The 18,399-nt window shown below is 37.6% G+C and overlaps 1 protein-coding gene across 5 annotated transcripts in view; it reads right to left on the bottom strand.

Annotated features, from left to right (window-relative positions):
• The window catches only part of THADA (THADA armadillo repeat containing), a 307,941-nt gene that overhangs the window by 210,913 nt on the left and 78,629 nt on the right, over window positions 1-18,399 (bottom strand). For all 5 annotated transcript variants that reach the window (XM_070235533.1, XM_001498963.6, XM_070235534.1 and 2 more), the window contains one exon: window positions 6,436-6,527. In XM_070235533.1, coding sequence (XP_070091634.1) covers window positions 6,436-6,527 — 92 coding nt within the window. The remainder of the gene's footprint in view (window positions 1-6,435; window positions 6,528-18,399) is intronic.

The raw sequence follows: 18,399 nt of genomic DNA, 5'->3' as shown, positions 1-18,399 counted from the left end.
AATGAACAAAAACTTGAAACATGAGACTCTTCAGCAGGCCGAAGTGTCAGTATAGACCTAATTCTGATTTTAAGTCCTTCTCAACAAGGGTTACATAAGAATTATACTCTACTTCTCAGTCTCCAAAAATACTCATTTATCTATTCTGCCTTAACAATTGGACTCAATGTTCTATACACAACTGTGGAAAATGCATAAATGACACCTCCAGACCATATCAAAAACTGGGGCTGGAGTCATTTTCAAGTTATTTGAATCCAAACTAGTATTATTGTTGCTAATAGAAACTCCATTTATAAATAATCGACTAAGTTTTTAAAATGTTCCAGTAGAGCTTACTGTGAGCTAATAGTACCATTAAATTTCTTTCCAGCACTAGCTGTACGACCTTGAACAAATCGCTCAAATTTTCTGCATCTCAATTTTCATATCTGCAAAATGAGAATGGGACTGAATGGCTTCTTAGGTCCTCTCAAAGATACAAACTAATAATAATAGTTATTATTAACATTTTTATTAAAGATATGAATGAAAAATTAAGCAAAGATTTGGAAAAACATTAGGTTAAGCCTAGAAGGCACCGTACCATAGGCAAAGATTGCAAAACCCCCAAATCCTCTCCCCATAGCACCAAACTATCATCAAATACAAGAGTTTTACAGAGGTAAATGTCTTACTGGTCACACTGCCATCCTATTGGGTAATTTACTTCATTCCCTACGTGGCAACCCGAAAACTAAGATTTCTAGCTTCCTGGCTTTACAGTAAGACATTAGAAACCTTGCAACCTGCTCCTCCCTCACCTCCGTCTGCATGAAAACACAGTGTGAGGCTCACAGAGGAAGAGAACATTCATGGGACAAAAGGCACATAACGTCTTCCACCACCACAGAAAGGGTCTTGTTTTTCCCCCCTGCTTTATCTCCCCAACCCCTCCCCACCCCGTACATAGTTGTATATCTTAGTTGCAGGTCCTTCCAGTTGTGTGATGTGGGACGCCGCCCACCTCAATGTGGCCTGACGAGCAGTGCCATGTCCGTGCCCAGGATCCAAACCCTGGGCCGCTGCAGCGGAGCGTGAACTTAACCACTCGGCCACGGAGCCGGCCCCAGAAGGGGTCTTAAAGTCATCTGGAAACAAACTTCTCCACTACCCCCCTGACCCCACCTTCCTCCTAAAATCAACCTGTCATGTGGGGAGATGTACGATTCTTGCTCCACACTGAGACTCTGGGTAAAGTGGCTCATTTCCCACAGAGGTTGACAAAAAAGCCCAAGTCTAAAAAGGTGGACGCACTGCTCATGAGGAGCCGTGTATGTTGGTGTGTAAATCCCCATGTGCCCTGCAGATGAACTGGATTTGTACTCTAGTTCTGCCACTTTCTGGCTGTTTGACCTCCAGCAAATAATTAAATCTCACCAACCTTAGTTTACTCCTCTATGAAATTAGGATGACTCTATCTACTTCGCAGGGCTGCAACAAAGGCCAAACTAGACACCTATAAAGAAAGGGTCTGGCACATGCCAAGCATGCAAACAGGCACTAAGGATATGCTACACCCACCCCCTCCCTCTCCCTTCCTTCTACACACGTGGAACAGAGACTCCAGCAGAGGAGATCACGGCCACACTCTTCGTTAGACGTCAGCTTCCCTAGAGCCAAGAGTATGTCCGATTCATCTTTGGATCCCAGTACCCAGCAGAGGGCCTGGCCCAGGGTAAAAAAGTAATAAATACTTGTTAAATGGAGAAAATGAGAATCCTTTTGGTCTGAGGATGTTAAGATTATTCTGGCTACAGTTAAAGAAAATTCTGATTTTCAGTTTGGCTAAACAGGCGCTTGCTACAAAGTACTATGCAGTTCAAAGCAAATAAGCTATTCTGAATTCTAATAATTACATTCTCTAAAATATAAAAACCCGATTGCCCTACAGCTCTCAATTTTAGCTTTGAGAATCCAATTCTTTCCTAAACAATGGAGTGGGTAACCACAGAAACTTGTGGAATCTCTTTTCCTAGAAAACATGAAGAACAGGAGAGAAGCCAGTCTGTCTGGAAATTGCTTCAAAATCTGTCTATAAGCAGGGGTTGGACTAGATTAGATGCCCCTCAAAGGATCCTTCCAGACCTACACCGCTAAGATTTTAAAATAATTCTCTGTTATTTACACTCAGGAAAATAAAATAAATATAATTTAACATCTCCTAATATAGTCATTAGAAACAATTTTACTTGGACCTAGTGATGCTTTCACAAACATTTTCTTCTTAAATTGAACTAAACTATCCTAAGCTATTAATTTGAATATGAGCTCCCTCTAACAGGACAGAATAGAGATCATACCAACAAGACAGAAAACAAGATTACTATTCTTTTCTTCCTCTTCCTCACCCTACCTGTTTTCAGGTACTCCAAATCTATTCATCCCCAAAGCTTTATAAGAAACACTACTTCTCCCCAAATACTGCACTAAATTCTCCCATTAATGAACTATTTTTTTTTTAAGATTTTTTTTTCCTTTTTCTCCCCAAAGCCCCCCCGTACATAATTGCATATTTTTAGTTGTGGGTCCTTCTAGTTGTAGCATGTGGGATGCCACCTCAGCATGGCTTGATGAGCGGTGCCATGTCTGCACCCAGGATCCGAACCGGCAAAACCGTGGGCCACCAAAGTGGAGCACACAAACTTAACTGCTCTGCCACGGGGCTGGCCCCCCATTAATGAACATCTAATGCATCCATTACTCATATCATACTGTGCAGCTGATTAGTGTATGTTTTCTTCTATTTGTATCTGTTTCACAAATAATTTTTGTTTCCCTAGCAGAAATGTAAGCTCCTTGAGCAAGGTCTAAGTTTTATACTTCTCAGGTACTCCTCTATCGTGTCATTACTGAGTTCATGACAAATGCTTACAAATTCTTAGTGGGTGACTGATTGATTTCAAATAAAGAGAGAAAGCAAGAGCTACAGAATGCTCTGTACGCTGAGCACCTGTATGAAACTTTAGCAAAGTCTAAAATAAAGTTTTGCAGACTGCCATATTGCTAGTTATCATTTACCTGGGACTGGAATAGTCGAAGTTAACACACAGGGTGGCTAAAGGGAAAGACCTAGAGTTAAAGATCACATTGGTTCAGTTCCTGCCCTGTAAGGACTGAGGAACTATCAAAGTGAGCCCACTCACACTGCAGACGGAAACAGTTCTGGAAAGCCCAGCGCACTCCCCAGGTCACAGAGCTGTGCAGGTTCTGATTCTACATGGGATGAATGAGTCACTCTGTCAAGCCCAGTCAGTCAGGGAGTAATCAACAGAAAGGAAAGAAACTTTAGAAAATTAAAATGTAATAACATAATTTAAAACAAACAAGTGAACTTTATACTTTCTCATTCTTTATAATCCAAAGAACATTATCTAGAACAAGACCAAGGGGCTCTAGAGTTCAATCATTATGAGTTCACTCTCCATACTTCTAAATGGGGAGGTAGAAGCCCCTGCTCCTCTCTGTATATGAGAAGGGAACTTGTTGTCCCTACTATGAGGCAGGTACTGTTTGAGGCACTGGGAATACACACAGTTTACCAAACTCACAATTCTAGTAACAATTATGGGAAGCCTTAGCTTAGTATTTTACAGCAGAGGAGGTCTCAAGAATAGTCCAGATCTTAGAGGAGAAAACCAAGGCCCAGAGAGGTTCACTGACTTGTCTCAGTTAGTTATCACGGCTATATGGCAACAAAGGCAGGAGTAGAAACCTCTAGGAACAAAATTTACTTACTCATTAAGCAACTATTTCTGCATGCCTATCATATGCCAGACACTACACTAGGCACCAGGTATGCAAAAATGGATAAGAGACTGACCCTGTTCTCAAAAGGCACAGTGTAACTGTAAGACAATGATAGGACAATAATAGAAGTAGTAAGAGAGAGAAAAAGCAAACTGTATCTCTAATTGCACAGGACTTCCAATATTTTTAAAGAAAATGAACTGTTAATAGTTTGTTTTATCCTCACCATAGCCCTGTGAGTACAGAGCACAGATCTCATTATTCCTGTTAAATAGATGGAGAAACTGAAGTGCAAAGCGGATAAGGGGAGTCTATTAAGGTCAACTCTAGTGGCAGCAAAATGCCTAGAAACCAAGTCTGTTTACTCCAAGATAGACACTTTTTTCCACTAGATGGGAAACGCAGATGTTCTTTTTATGTCCAGTTCCCTTCTGACCAAGAGCACACATTTGCAAGAGTGTGTGCAGAACAATCTGTGGCTGTGGAAGTAGACTTAGCCGGCCTGTGAGGTCTCATCAGCTGAGTTTAGTTATTCAATGGCTGAGTAACCAACCAACAAGACATCATTATTACTAGCATTCTTAAAGTGCCCGTTGTATATACACAGAAGAGATGGAAAAGGCTCTGCCCTCAGGAAGTTAATACTGCAGGGAACAGGCATATAAACATTTCAACAAAAAGTGACATAATTAAACAAACCACAACTAGAAGAACCACTACAAATAATGGCACTACAAATTAAGACACTAAAGGTTTTGCAGAGCAAATCTAGTGGGTGCTGCCAAGAAATCTACTCTTTAAGGGTTAAACAGAGAATGGAAGCCTTGTATGTGTAATGATACATACCAATCTTCATATTATTGAAATGAAGGCTCTTACCAAAAACGTTCACCACATTTTAAAAAATTGTTAACTTCTTAATTCCTACATTTCACTTTTCAACCTTACTCAAAACAATTATATGAATATTCCATTTCCCCCTTTCTTAGAGAGTGATATATTTTGTAACCTTTCCTATTTAAGAGGAGTGAATTTATAACGGAGGCTCCCATCAGAATGCCTTTGGCAAAAAGATTCAAACAGTGTGGTTTCATTGCACTATTCTTCCACCTTCCTTCAGATAACAACCTAAATGAAATAAATCCGATAATTTTCTCTTGTACATAGTCAAATCTGTAAACACATCCAAGAATCACTCATTTCATAAAAAAGAAAAGGGAAAAAAGCATTTCTTCATTTTCAAGTTCACTTTTAAACATTAATTTCACTTGTTTGATAACCTCATATCATCTTTTATTTATACCATTATTTATCACGGCCTTCTCACATGACCAAACTGTTTTAAATCTTAGCACTTTGTTGAATTATTAACAAAATAAACAAAGCTAAGGAGAAACAAATACTAGTGATTTCAAACTACTGACAGGAAGAATTTCTTTAGGAACTGGCTAAACAGTAAAAATTATAAGCATCCTTTCAAAGGAATAATGTTATCATTATTTAAAAAATACAGCTGGAGTTAAAAAAAACAACAAACCTCTCTGGTATTTCCTGAATATACTCAGGGGATGCAAACATATAGCCTGTTGCCTTCCTTTTAAATATTTATTGAATTTTATAGGGTAATAAGTAGCAATTTAAATGACAATTCAGTAGGTAGACAAACTGGTAGGTTTCAGTAAAATCCCCAACAGTGCATCATAAAATTATTTCACGATATTTTTTAATTCCTAAGACTTAGTTGCATCCCAAGAAAATATATTTTAATAAACAAAAGCCTAAAACCTAAATTAAAAGTGTGATAATCAAGTTTTTTAGGTAGGAGAGGAATAGGGCTGATTTATCTCTAGATCATCAAGCGGAAGACCACTGGGCCAAATTGGATCCTAAATGCAGTTAACACAGTAATTAAACATGCAGCGACAGTGACATCTAGTGTTAACAACTGCAAGCCACTGGACTACCAGTAAATCCCAAGCGTTAAAGAAACAACTATTCAAAGCTTCTCTTCTTTAAAAACCAACAAATACAACTTGTGCATTGTATCTAAAAATTACCCATAATCAGTGTTTCGACAGGTTTCCTTCCAGATGTTAAAAAAAACTTAAAGAGAAAAACATCTTAGAGAGTAAACATAATACTGAAGACCTCAAAGTAAAAAGTATTGCTTATTCTGTGTGGCCGAGATCTGTAACTGCTCCCTTTGGTCAGAGTTTAATGCAAAGGTAACCTGGGACATGTTCTGATGAGTGTATCATAAACATTTAAACTTCCAGCTGTAAAAGCAAAGATACTGCACAAGCTAGTACTTGATGACACATCAAGAAAAAGCAACTTAGGACATTTTAGGAATACCTGAAGAAGATGCAAATTAAAAAAAAAAAATTTAGCTGTTGCACTGAGAAACAAGCTCTAACTTTCAGCCTTTGCTACCTTGCTATATTTTTGTTGCTTTAAAAGGTCCACTCATTAGCCAGTAGATATTTTTGCCCAAGGGCTTAGAATTTGGCAGCATAGATTAACTTACTATAGTATTTTTATATTTTTATGCTCTAGATGAATCTATAAAAGTAGCAAAATTTCAAAATTTTTTTTGGCCAGGACAATATTTTGTAAAAAGTAAAGTTAGCATTAGATGGAATTTACCTATTTTTTTTGGAAAGTTCATCCTTTCCCCTTTTAACTCCAAATATTCTTGTGATCAAGGTACTGAAGAGAAGTGTGGATGAATTTCTCACCTAATATAAAAATAAACACACAATAAGGGTTAAGAAATATTCATGGCATGAAACCAACATTTACAATGTTCAAACTAGACATTCAAAATCATTACCCAATTGGCTAGTGTGGGGCTAAAGAAAATATGGTTTGTGTTCATAAAATAGGACAATTTTCAAAAACTTTATAGTAGTTCAATGACTTGCTCTTAAACTGAGCTCTACAATGCAACTACCTGCACACGACACAGCTCTTTCCTATACTTCTAACATTACCACCAACTGTTGGCATTATCTCTTTGTATTTGTATCAAATAACACTTCTTTAAAAAAGTAAATTCATTTTTCCACATCTTTTCCAATGATGAATATCCCAGTAAAGAACTCAACTTTTTCCATTTATTTCTGTAATCATTTACCTATGAGAAAATATTTATAAGACCTAACTCAAAGCATCCATGTTATTAATATGGTCAAGAATATCTGAAATGTTGTCATTAACCCCATAATGACAGTAACCTAATAAAGTAATTTTAACGCTAAAATTATCTGAGACAACTGGTTAAGAAAAATAAGAGGAAAGAACTATTATTAATAAACATAAATCATTTCTTCAAAATGATAATAATAGAGCATATCTATTCCCAAACCAATGTGTCAAGATGCTTTGCTATATAATAAAAATGTCTTGAATGCTATGGCTTATTGGGCTTCTTAAATTACTTTGACAAATCAAAGTAGAGATACATAAATATGTACTGACTTCCCTACTTTGTGTAAGGCACTATACTAGAACCATGAAGAATATCCAGAAATAGAAGACACACACTTCCTGCCAACACAAGGCTTCTATTCTAATCAGATAGGTATCATAATTACAGGGCATATTAAGTGGCAATATAAGAAGGGTAACTAAAAGTAACGAGGTAAGATTTAGAAAATAGCGTCCTGAAACCACTGCCAGTAACGGTCACAAACTCCAATGATCAGTGAGCGACAGGGGCAGCAGAGGACTGGGTCTAAGGCAGTCCCTATTCAGCTTCAGCCGAGCTGTTGCCATGAGGGAATAAAAGCCCAGTGTTGCCAGATGATCTGCTTTTTTCAAGAGAAGCCAGAAACCCCTATTTTTATGTGAAATCTCACTATTTTGAAGTGTTGACAACAAATTAAAGAAAAAAAAAAAAAAACATTGTAGAGGCCAAATAAAACACAATTGTAGGCTAGATTTGACCTATCAGCTACCAGTTCACAATCTCTCCTCTAGAAGCCCGACTGACTCAATTCATGCATAGTAACTCTAGAAGTGGACTATAGATACACTGGCACAATTCATACTAACATTGCAATGAAACCCTAAAATTGGACAAATTCACTTATGTCCATTCAAAAGTCAACAAACATTAACAAAGCCCCTACCACGGGCCCTGCCTAATATCCCCAAATGACATCTCCTCTGCCCTAGCTCAGGTCTTGATTATCTCTTACCATTGACTTAGTTCCCAAGACTCCTAGGTTTAACACAATTTGGTAAAGTCATCTAGGCCCTGTTTCCTCTCAGGATTCGAACGAAAACATAAAAAGAAAAAACAGAAACACAAATTCCATCTTGCTCTAAATCAAACTTTCTGACAAGGGCTGCCAGATGCAGTAAAGTTAAACCAGGAGTGCCTGGAGGTGAAAGAGGATGCCTGCCAATGCACACCTTAATCAAAACTGGAGAGGACTGTTCGACAAAGTGAATGGGCACCCCCAGAAAGCACGTTCCCTTGTTGGACTCAGTAGGCTGGAGACAGGAGACACATGATGTCTTTTAGTAACGTTAAGACGGATCAGTAGTTTCCAGTATTATCAGTCATTATCAAGTTCCCTCATGAGCAGCCAATGATCATCATTATCTATTGCAGTAGGTGTGGCAAAATGGTGATATTCTATCATTAAGTAATTACACTTTTCAGAAAAACTATTAAAAAAAAAGCTTTCCCTCATCAGCTATTTGGTTACCCTGTTACTCAACCAGTACAGAATTATTTCCAGAAATTTACCAGTTTGCAGAATTTCACGCCATAGCAACCCTTGGTCATCACAAGTGACCAAACGATGATCTTCTAAGATGTTTAAAAAACATTTTTTTATTGTGGTCATAATTATTTGTAACATTGTGAAAATTTTTCAGTTGTACATTATTATTTGTCAGACACCATATAAGTGTGCCCCTTCACCCCTTGTGCCCACCCCCCAACTCCCTTCCCCCTGGTAACCATTAAACTGTTCTTTTTGTCCGTAAGTTCATTTGTTCCACAAATAAGTGAAATCATACAGTGTTTCTTTCTCTGTCTGGCTTATTTCACTTAACATAACACCCTCAAGGTCCACCCATGTGGTTGCTAATTGGATGATTTTGTCTTTTTTATGGCTGAGTAGTATTCCATTGTGGATACATACATACATACATACACACACACACCTTCTTTATCTAATCATCAGTTGATAGGCACCTGGATTTCTTCCACATCTTGGCTATTGTGAATAGTGTTACAATGAACATAGGGGAGAATAAGTCTCTTTGAATTGTTGCTTTCAAGTTCTTTGGATAAATACCCAGTAGTGGGATGGCTGGATCATATGGTATTTCTATTTTTAATTTTTTGAGAAATCTCCGTACTGTTTTCCATAGTGGCTGCACCAGTTTGCATTCCCGCTAGCACTGTATGAGGGTCTCTTTTTTCTCCACAACCTCTCCAACATTTGTTATTTTTTGTCTTGGTGATTATAGCCATTTTAATGGGTGTAAGGTGATATCTAAGTGTTTTTTTTTTTTAAGATTTTATTTTTCCTTTTTCTCCTAAAGTCCCCCAGTACATAGTTGTGTATTTTTAGTTGTGGGTCCTTCTAGTTGTGGCATGTGGGATACCGCCTCAGCATGGCTTGATGAGTGGTGCCACGTCCTTGCCCAGGATTCGAACTGGCAAAACCCTGGGTTGCCGAAGCAGAGGACGCAAACTTAATCACTCGGCCATGGGGTTGGCCCCTAAGTGTTGTTTTGATTTGCATGTTCCTGATGATTAGTGATGCTGAGCATCTTTTCATGTGCCTATTGGCCATGTGTATATCATCTCTGGAAAAATGTTCATATCCTCTGCCCATTTTTTGGTTGGGTTGTTTGTTTTTTTGTAGTTCAGTTGTGTGAGTTCTTTATATATTATGGAGATTAACCCTTCATTGGATATATGATTTGCAAATATCTTCTCCCAGTTGGTGGGTTGGTTTTCATTTTGATCCTGGTTTCCTTTGCTTTCCAGAAGCTCTTCAGTCTGATGAAGACCCACTTGTTTATTTTTTTTTTTTGTTTCACTTATCCAAGTAGACGTGGTATTCAAACAGATTCCTTTAGGGCTGATGTCAAAGAGTGGACTGCCTATATTTTCTTCTAAAAGTTTTATGGTTTCGGGTCTCACATTCAAGTCTTTGGTCCATTTTGAGTATTTTTGCGTATGGAGAAAGATGCTGGTCTACTTTCACTATTTCGCATGTGGCTGTCCAGTTTTCCCAGCACCATTTATTGAAGAGATTTTCCTTTCTGCATTCTATGTTTTGGCTCCTTTGTCAAAGATTAGCTGTCTGTACATGTGTGGTTTTATTTCTGGGCTTTCAATTCTGTTTCATTGATCTGTGTGCCTGTTTTTGTACCAGTACCGTGCTGTTTTGATTACTATAGCTTTGTAATCTTTTAAGATATTTTTAAAAATTAACTTTCGTTATATTGAAATAGAATCCACATAAAATAAAAATTCACCATTTTAAAGGGTACTATTCGGTGGTTTTTACAATATTCACAAAGTAGGAAACTATCATCACTACCTAATTTCAGGATTTTTTGTGTATGTGTGAGGAAGAGTGGCCCTGAGCTAACATCTGTTGCCAATCTTCCTCTTTTTGCTTGAGGAAGATTGCCCCTGAGCTAACATCGGTGCCAATCTTTCTCCATTTTGTACTTGGGACGCTGCCAAAGCACAGCTGGATGAGCGCTGTGTGGGCCTGCGGCCAGGATCCAAACCTGCAAAACTCGGGTGGCCACAGCAGAGCGTGCAAACCTAGCCACTAAGCCACCAGGCCGGCCCCAAATTCCAGGATATTTTTATCACTTCAAAATGAAATTCTTCACATCAGTAGTCATTCCAAATCCTCCCACACTAGGCAAGCACTAATCTACTTTCTGTCTCTATGGATTTGCCTATTCTGGACATTTCATATTCATGGGATCATGTAATACGCAGCCTTTTTGTCTGGATTCTTTCCTTTGACTGTTCTCAAGGTTCACCCATGTTACAACATTTATCAGTATGTCTTTCTTTTTATGGCTGAATAATATTCCATTGTATGGATAAAGCATATTTTAAAAATCCACTCTTCATTCAACAGACATTTGGATTATTTCTACTTTTTGGCTATTATGGATAATAACGCTATGAACATTCACGTAGAAGTTTTTGTGTGAATATGTTTTCATTTCTCTCAGGTATATACCTAGAAGTGGTAATGCTGGGTCATATGGTAACTCTATGTCAACCTTTTGAGGAACTGCCAAAGTGGCAATACCGTTTTAGATTCTCACCAGCAATGTATAAGGGTTCCAGTTTCACCAATTCTCTAAATCCTCCCCAAAACTCGTTATTGTCCATCTTTTTTATTACAGCTGCCTTAGTGAGTACGAAATGATACCTCATTGTGGTTTTGATTTGCATTTCCCTAATGATTAATGATGTTAAACATTTTTTCATGTGTTTATTGGCTATTTCTACATCTTTTTTGGAGGAACGTACTCAAATTCTTTGTCCATTTTTTAATTGGGTTGTAGTGTTTCTGTTTTGTTTTGTTTTGTTTTTTGAGGAAGATTAGCCCTGAGCTAACATCTGCTGCCAATCCTCCTCTTTTTGCTGAGGAAGACTGGCCCTGACATAACACCTGTGCCCATCTTCCTCTACTTTATATGCAGGACACCTGCCACAGCATGGCTTGATAAGTGGTGCCATGTCCGCACCTGGGATCCGAACCAATGAACCCCAGGTGGCCAAAGCAGAACGTGCAAACTTAACTGCTGCGCCACCGGGCCAGCCCCAATTGGGTTGTCTTTTTACCGTTAAGTTATAACAGCTCTTTATATATTCTGGATATAAGTCAAACATATGATTATCAGATATATCACTTGCAGATATTTTCTCCCATTCTGTCAGTTGTCTTTTCATTTTCTTGATGGTATCCTTTGGAATGTAGAAATTTTAAATTTTGATCACCTCTAATTTATCTGTCTTTTTTCTTTTGATGCTTATGCTTTAGGTGTCACATCTAAGAAATTGTTACCTAATCCAAGATCACAAAGATTTACACTTATGTTTTCTTCTAAAAGATTTATCGTCTAGCTCTTACATTTAGGATTTTGATCCATTTTGAGTTAATTTTTGAATATGGTGTAAGATAGGAAGCAAAGTCACTCTTTTGTATGTGGACATTCAGTTGTAGAAGTACCATTTGTTGAACATATTGTTCAACATTGAATTTAATCGTCTTAGCATCTTTTTTACCAATGTTAGGTTTTATTTCTAGACTCTTAATTCCATTCCATTGATTTATATATGTCTGTCCTTATGCCAGTACACTGTTTTGACTGCTGCTTTGTAGTAAGTTTTGAAATTTGCACACGTGAGTCCTCCAACTCTGTTCTTTTTCAAGACTGTTTTGGCTATTCTGAGTCTCTTGCATTTCCATCTGAATTTTGGGGTCATCTTGTAAATTTCTGCAAAAAATTCAGATGGACTTTTAACAGAGATTATATTAAATCCATGAATGTTGCCATCTTAACAATAATAGTTTTTCTAGTCTATGAACATGGAATACCTTTCCATTTACTTAGGGCTTCTTTAATTTCTTTCAACAATGTTTTATAATTTCCAGTGTACAAGGCTCGCACTTCTTTTGTTAAATTTCTTCCTAGGTATTTTAATCTTTTTGATGCTATTATAAATTGAACTGTTTTCTTAATTTCATCTTTAGGTTGTTCATTGTCAGTGTACAAAAATACAATTGATTTTGTATATTGATCTGTGTCCTGTTTATTGCTGAACTCGTTTATTAGCTCTAACGTTTTGTGTGTGTGGATTCCTTAGGATTTTCTATATATAAGATCATGTCACTGAAAAATATAGTTTTGCATCTTCCTTTCCAACGTGGCTGACTTTTTTATTTCTTTTTCTTGCCTAACTGCCCTACCTACAACCTTCAGTACAATGTTGAAAAGATGTGACAAGATTGGATATCCTTGTCTTGTTCCTGACAAGGATACATTGTACATTAAGTACATGGTTAGCTACAGGTTTTCCAGTGATACCCTTCACTAAGTTGAGAAAGTTCCCTTCCATTCCTAGTTTATTGAGCGTTTTTAACATGAAATGGTGTTGGATTTTGTCAAATGTTTTTCCTACATCTGCTTAAATGATTACGTAGTTTTTGTCCTTTAGTCTCTTCATATAGCATATTACATTAATTGATTTTCAATGGAAAAGTTGAAAAATATATATTCTATGTTTTAAAAGTGTAGACATTACAGAGCATAACACTAAAGAAAGTTATTGCAAATGTAGAGCAAAATTACTAGCATGGAAGACTCTACTTGTTACTTAAGATAGAAAAGGTCCCTATATCTCTGTGCAATAGTATAAATGGTTCACGGACACCTGTTTCAGGTATTTTTTATTTTTGAATACTTCACTCCTATTTTCTGTCCCTGTCCACTATTAAAGCTAATGAGGAGGGAAATTAAGTAGAAGTACAGTGAGAAAGAGGTTGTGACTGACTGACAAACTGCATTATCAATTCCTAAATTATTGATAGTAAATGTTAATGTGAATCATTGATGTTAAATCTGAATGTGATTAATGAAAAAGGTCATTAATGGTGCTAATATATTTTGAAAAACTCATAGTAGTAATGGCAATGAAAACATGTCCTGTTTGGGAAGGATGGATCAGAGAGAATGCAAGTAAAAAGGAGAGTAACAATAGAAAAGAGTAAGTAGTAATTAAGTTAGAAATGCAGAGAACAGAAAGGCTGACAAATAACTCCAGCTAGAATCAATCCTTATCACAAGAAAAACACCAGAGAATTTTCCTGTTCCTGCACCTCCTTCTCCACCAAGCCCCCAACATATAGTTGATAGGAACTTGGTATTCAGCTGCAAACTAACAACTGCTACCAAAGCGTTTCCCTTCTATTCACTGAGAATATACTTTTTCTCTTCTTTCTGGCATGAAAAAGCTTCCATACAGGCTTCTGTAAGATATAGAAGAGTCAGGTAAATGAAAAGAAAATTAGGTTTCACAAACTTGTGTGTGTATGGATAAGTGTGTATGCATGTATATCTGTTCATGTGTACATATGTATATATTTTTCTTATATATGTATGATTCTTTCTTTTTTTTTCCAAAGATTGGGAACTGAGCTAACATCTGTTGCCAATCTTCTTTTTCTCCTCCCCTTCCCCCTCCTTCTTTCTTTCCTTTCCTCTCCTCCTCCGTCCTCCCCTCTCCTCCTGCTCCCCCTCTTCCTCCTCCCCCAAACCCCCCAGTACACGGTTGTACATTCTAGTTGTAGGTCTGTCTGGTTGTGCCACGTGGGATGCCACCTCAGCATGGCCTGACAAGCAGTACCACGTCCATGCCCAGGATCTGAACCAGTGAAACCCTGGGCCACCGAAGCAGAGCACAAGAACTTAACCACTTGGCCCCGGGGCAGGCCCCTGATTTTTCTTATATAATATACATGCTTCCTTGACAAATATTTAAAAAATATGAATGGAGAGCCCACAATGTGCAATCACTTTGTGGTATGGTCATTTATACATCATACACCTTCACCCTTAATACACAGTCATGTCCTTGAGCATGGGATCTGCATATAATATTATAAAATATTTTGTCTAGGGTATATGGTGGCAGTTAATAGTAGAAAGAAATACTTTTTGAAAAAGTTAAATGAGATTTGGATTCTAATTTGCCTTCCATGACTTCTTAGACATGTGACCTTGAAAAGGACACTTAAAACTTTACGTCACAAGTCCCTTATCTGTAATTCCAAAAAGACTGTACCGGGATTTCTGGGTCTACGATCAAGGGGAGGCCAACCATGTTCCGAAGTTCATGGTGACCTGCTTTTAAAGTAGCAAGACACCTTTCCCATGAGAAGACAAAAGAAGAAAGAGAGCTTCTACTAGCCCATACACCACCTACACGTGAATTAGAAAAAAGTACTCTTCCTGTGAGTGAATAAGCTCAAACTAACACATGTAATAAGTAGAGCATGGCTGGGTTTCAGCACCACACAGCTCTCAGCCTGGCGCCCTTGTGCAAATCTCACAGCTACCAAAGGGCCTGGAGACGTTGCATCAATAGAGGCAGAGAGTACACACGGCAGCGTTACTGGGAATATCTGAAAGGCTTTTTTTCTTCCTCTGAAACCCACTGCCCACTGTGAACCAGAGTTGCACTGACAGAAGCAAACTAAAGATATACCAGATAGAAATATAAACCCAGTGTGTGTCTTAGAAGGACCCTCAAGCGGCATAATCAGTGGAGTCTCTGGGAAAGATGGAAAGATGAGTTACCTGCCTTGCAATGAGGATGCAGTGAAAGAAGATCAGGTATTCCACGGTTACTGAACATAAAAAGGAGAATGCCCAAAAATGTCTCAGTTTCCAAAAACTGCCCAGAAAATTCTCAGTTTCCATATTACGTACCTATAAAATTACTTTCCGGTACCTAAATTTTTAACTAAACTAGTTTCATCTCCAAAAAAAATGTCAAAGATTATCACTTGTCACCATCTTTACCAACTCCTCTCTATTCTCGAGCCACCATCATCTCTTGGAAGAACTTACAATAGCCTATTGATGGCTGTCTTCTGTCCCTCTTGCCACCTTATAATTGAGTCTCCACTTCTGACTACAACAGTCAGATCTCATCACTCCTCTACTGTGAAATTCTCTCATGTAGGATTTTCAATAGCAGTTGGAGCCATAGTTTCAAACCCTAGGTCCGTCCCACCTATACCCATGGAGGATGTGGCTCATCCAGGCATTTCCAGACTCATGAGACACGACATCACAGGATATGGAATCTGTCTTCTTTAGCAGCTGTCCATGGGTTATACCAACACCTGCCCAAGTTACCTTAATGCCCCAATGGCTGAACTTTGATGAATAACAGACAGGAAATGAGACTGTTTCAAGAAGTGGTAGTTTCCCATGGCCTGGCTAAAAGATGACCACATGGCTATAAGATATGCCACATGAGCAGACACTCAGCTCAGTTTCCCTACAAGGGTAAGGCCCACTTGGTAATGTCTTTCCTCTTTCCTTCATTCTTGCTGCTTTGGGCTGGTATCACTCAATAAAAACTTAGCACTCAGGCCACTCCTCCAGCTTTGTTTTCTAAGGAACAGGGCCAAAACTCTGCATGGTAGGTAATGCACCTTCTCTGTATTCCTATAACACCCAAAACTTTCCCCAATAAGAGCAGAGATTCTGGAGTCCGAAAGATGATAGTTATGTGTCCTTAGACAAAGTTATTTTGCCTCTCTGAGTCTTGTTTTCCTTATCTGTAAAGTGGGGATTATAATAACGGAAGCTACCTCACGGGGTTCTGAGCATTAACTGAGATAATCAATGTAAATGATGGCAGGCACATGGAAAATACTCAATAAGACAATGATTATTATGATTATGTCTTATTTATCTTTGTATTTCTAGTGCTTAATACATCGTCTGCAACATAGTAGGTATACCTAATGAATAACATGTTTACAGCAATACATTTCTCTATATTTTAAAAATGTCTAATAGGTGGTGAAGATTGAGAGATTTGTATGGTCTCAATACAAAAGATTGAGGAATCTGTAAAAACAAATTAAATACATACATGAATGCTTCCTGGAAAATTTTCCTTTACTGCAAAATTAAGTTCATTTTACTTGTGTTTTCTTCTCTTCTAACTTATCAGGAAAAACAATTAAATCAAAAATATAGATGTAGTCACCATTAGGCACAAGATACATCCCTCAGAAGATGTGTACAAGTCAGATTTCTGTAAACCAAACCATATTTCACATGCAATCAGGAAAAATCAGTCTTTAAATTACTTCAACAGAGAATATTGTAGTAAACTGTTTTATAAAATCAAGAGTTCTTTACATTCACTGATTATATTGATTTATAATTTTGGTGTATCTTAGATTAGGTTTTTTTAAGGAAGGAAACATAACAATCAATATATTAAAAGTCAAAGTATGGATCATTATAGCTATGATGTTTATTTTGTCTAGTAAAGCAAACAAACTGAATAGAAACAAAAAGATTCCTCCATAACCAGGGTTAAAAAGGATGACCCCCGAAAATAAAACTATATATAAGCACTCATACATATTTATACAGTCTTTGTGGATGTATGTGTGCATGTAAGTACTACACACATATAAAACCCACATAGAAAAAAGAGGAAGAAAATCATCAGAATGGGCCAATAATGATTACATCTGTATGGGAGTTTGACAGGTGACTTCTACTTTTCTGTTTATGCCTTTCTTTATTTCAAAATTTCTTCAGTGCACATGTGTTACTATTTAAAAGCCCTCAAAAAAGACTTTTTAAAAAATGAACCACTTATTTCTGATACTTTCGGTTTGGCTAAAAAGTTGGAAAAGTCAGCAGGTTTTACTCTCTGAAAGCCCTTTCACAGAGAACATTCCTTTGTTCATCTTGAATTAACGGCTTGAAGAAAACAATACCGATATTTTTGGCAATCAGTTTTATGATCTCTAGTTTTCCTGATGGTCAAGCCACATTCCTACCTCTATGACTCTACTGACGGTACACAGGTAATACTCCGCTTCTTGTAAATGAAAAGGTAAACACTGTGTCCTCAAGACTACTTAGGCAATGCTCCCAGACAGAATTTCAGACATTTGTCTTTCTTACAGGAAGATGCACGATTTTCCAGGCAAGAGTTGGCAACCCTGAGGATTCCTCTTTACATTAAGACTCTGCGCCTTTGGCTACATGGCAATATACTGACTCAATTAGAGGCTTATCATACAGTTATGAAATGGTTTCTGTAGCTCACTAATTGGAAAGCCTGGCTTTCTAGTAAATTCTCCATTCTGTAGGTAAAGCATTACAGTTCACCTTCTTTTCACCTCTCTCTTTGCTAGTCAAGCACCTACAAACCATACGTTAGTCTCCTCTGTTCTAGAAGGCATAACGATGTAGGAAAACAATAAAATCATGCTGTTTCTCCCAGGAATCATGAAAAAACATGTGAAGGATTACTTTCTTTCATCCAACAACTATACTGGGTATTGCCAACTATCTTTAGAGTTCTGAATCAAAAAGTTTCTCAATACTGATCATATTATCAAAAAAAGCGACTCGGTATTTAACTTCCTGCATTTTAATGCTTTGTGAGTGTTGATTTTTTTCATCTTTTGATAGAGTATATTTATAGTATTCACACAATACACTGATAACCAGAACCTACAGCATCCAAAAGAAAGACACATTAAGATAATAAGAGTCGTTCTGCTTCCAGTTCAACGTCACTAATTATTAGGAAAATGCAAATCAAAGCCAGAATGAGACACTACTTCACACATGTTAGGACGGCTATGATAAAAAAAAAAGAAATGGAAAATAAGTGTTGGCGAGGATGTGAAGAAAATGGAACTCCTGTGCGCTGCTGACGGGAGTATAAATGCTGCTGTGACTGTGGAATACAGTTCGGCAGCACCTCAAAAAGTTAAACACAGAATTACCATGTGATATACAGAGAAGAACTGAGAGCAGGGACTCAAA

The sequence above is a fragment of the Equus caballus genome, chromosome 15, assembly GCF_041296265.1.
Source record: "Equus caballus isolate H_3958 breed thoroughbred chromosome 15, TB-T2T, whole genome shotgun sequence".
Lineage (NCBI taxonomy): Eukaryota > Metazoa > Chordata > Mammalia > Perissodactyla > Equidae > Equus > Equus caballus.
Note: the sequence above shows the minus strand (reverse complement) of the source record. Positions and strands in the feature narration are given on the sequence as shown.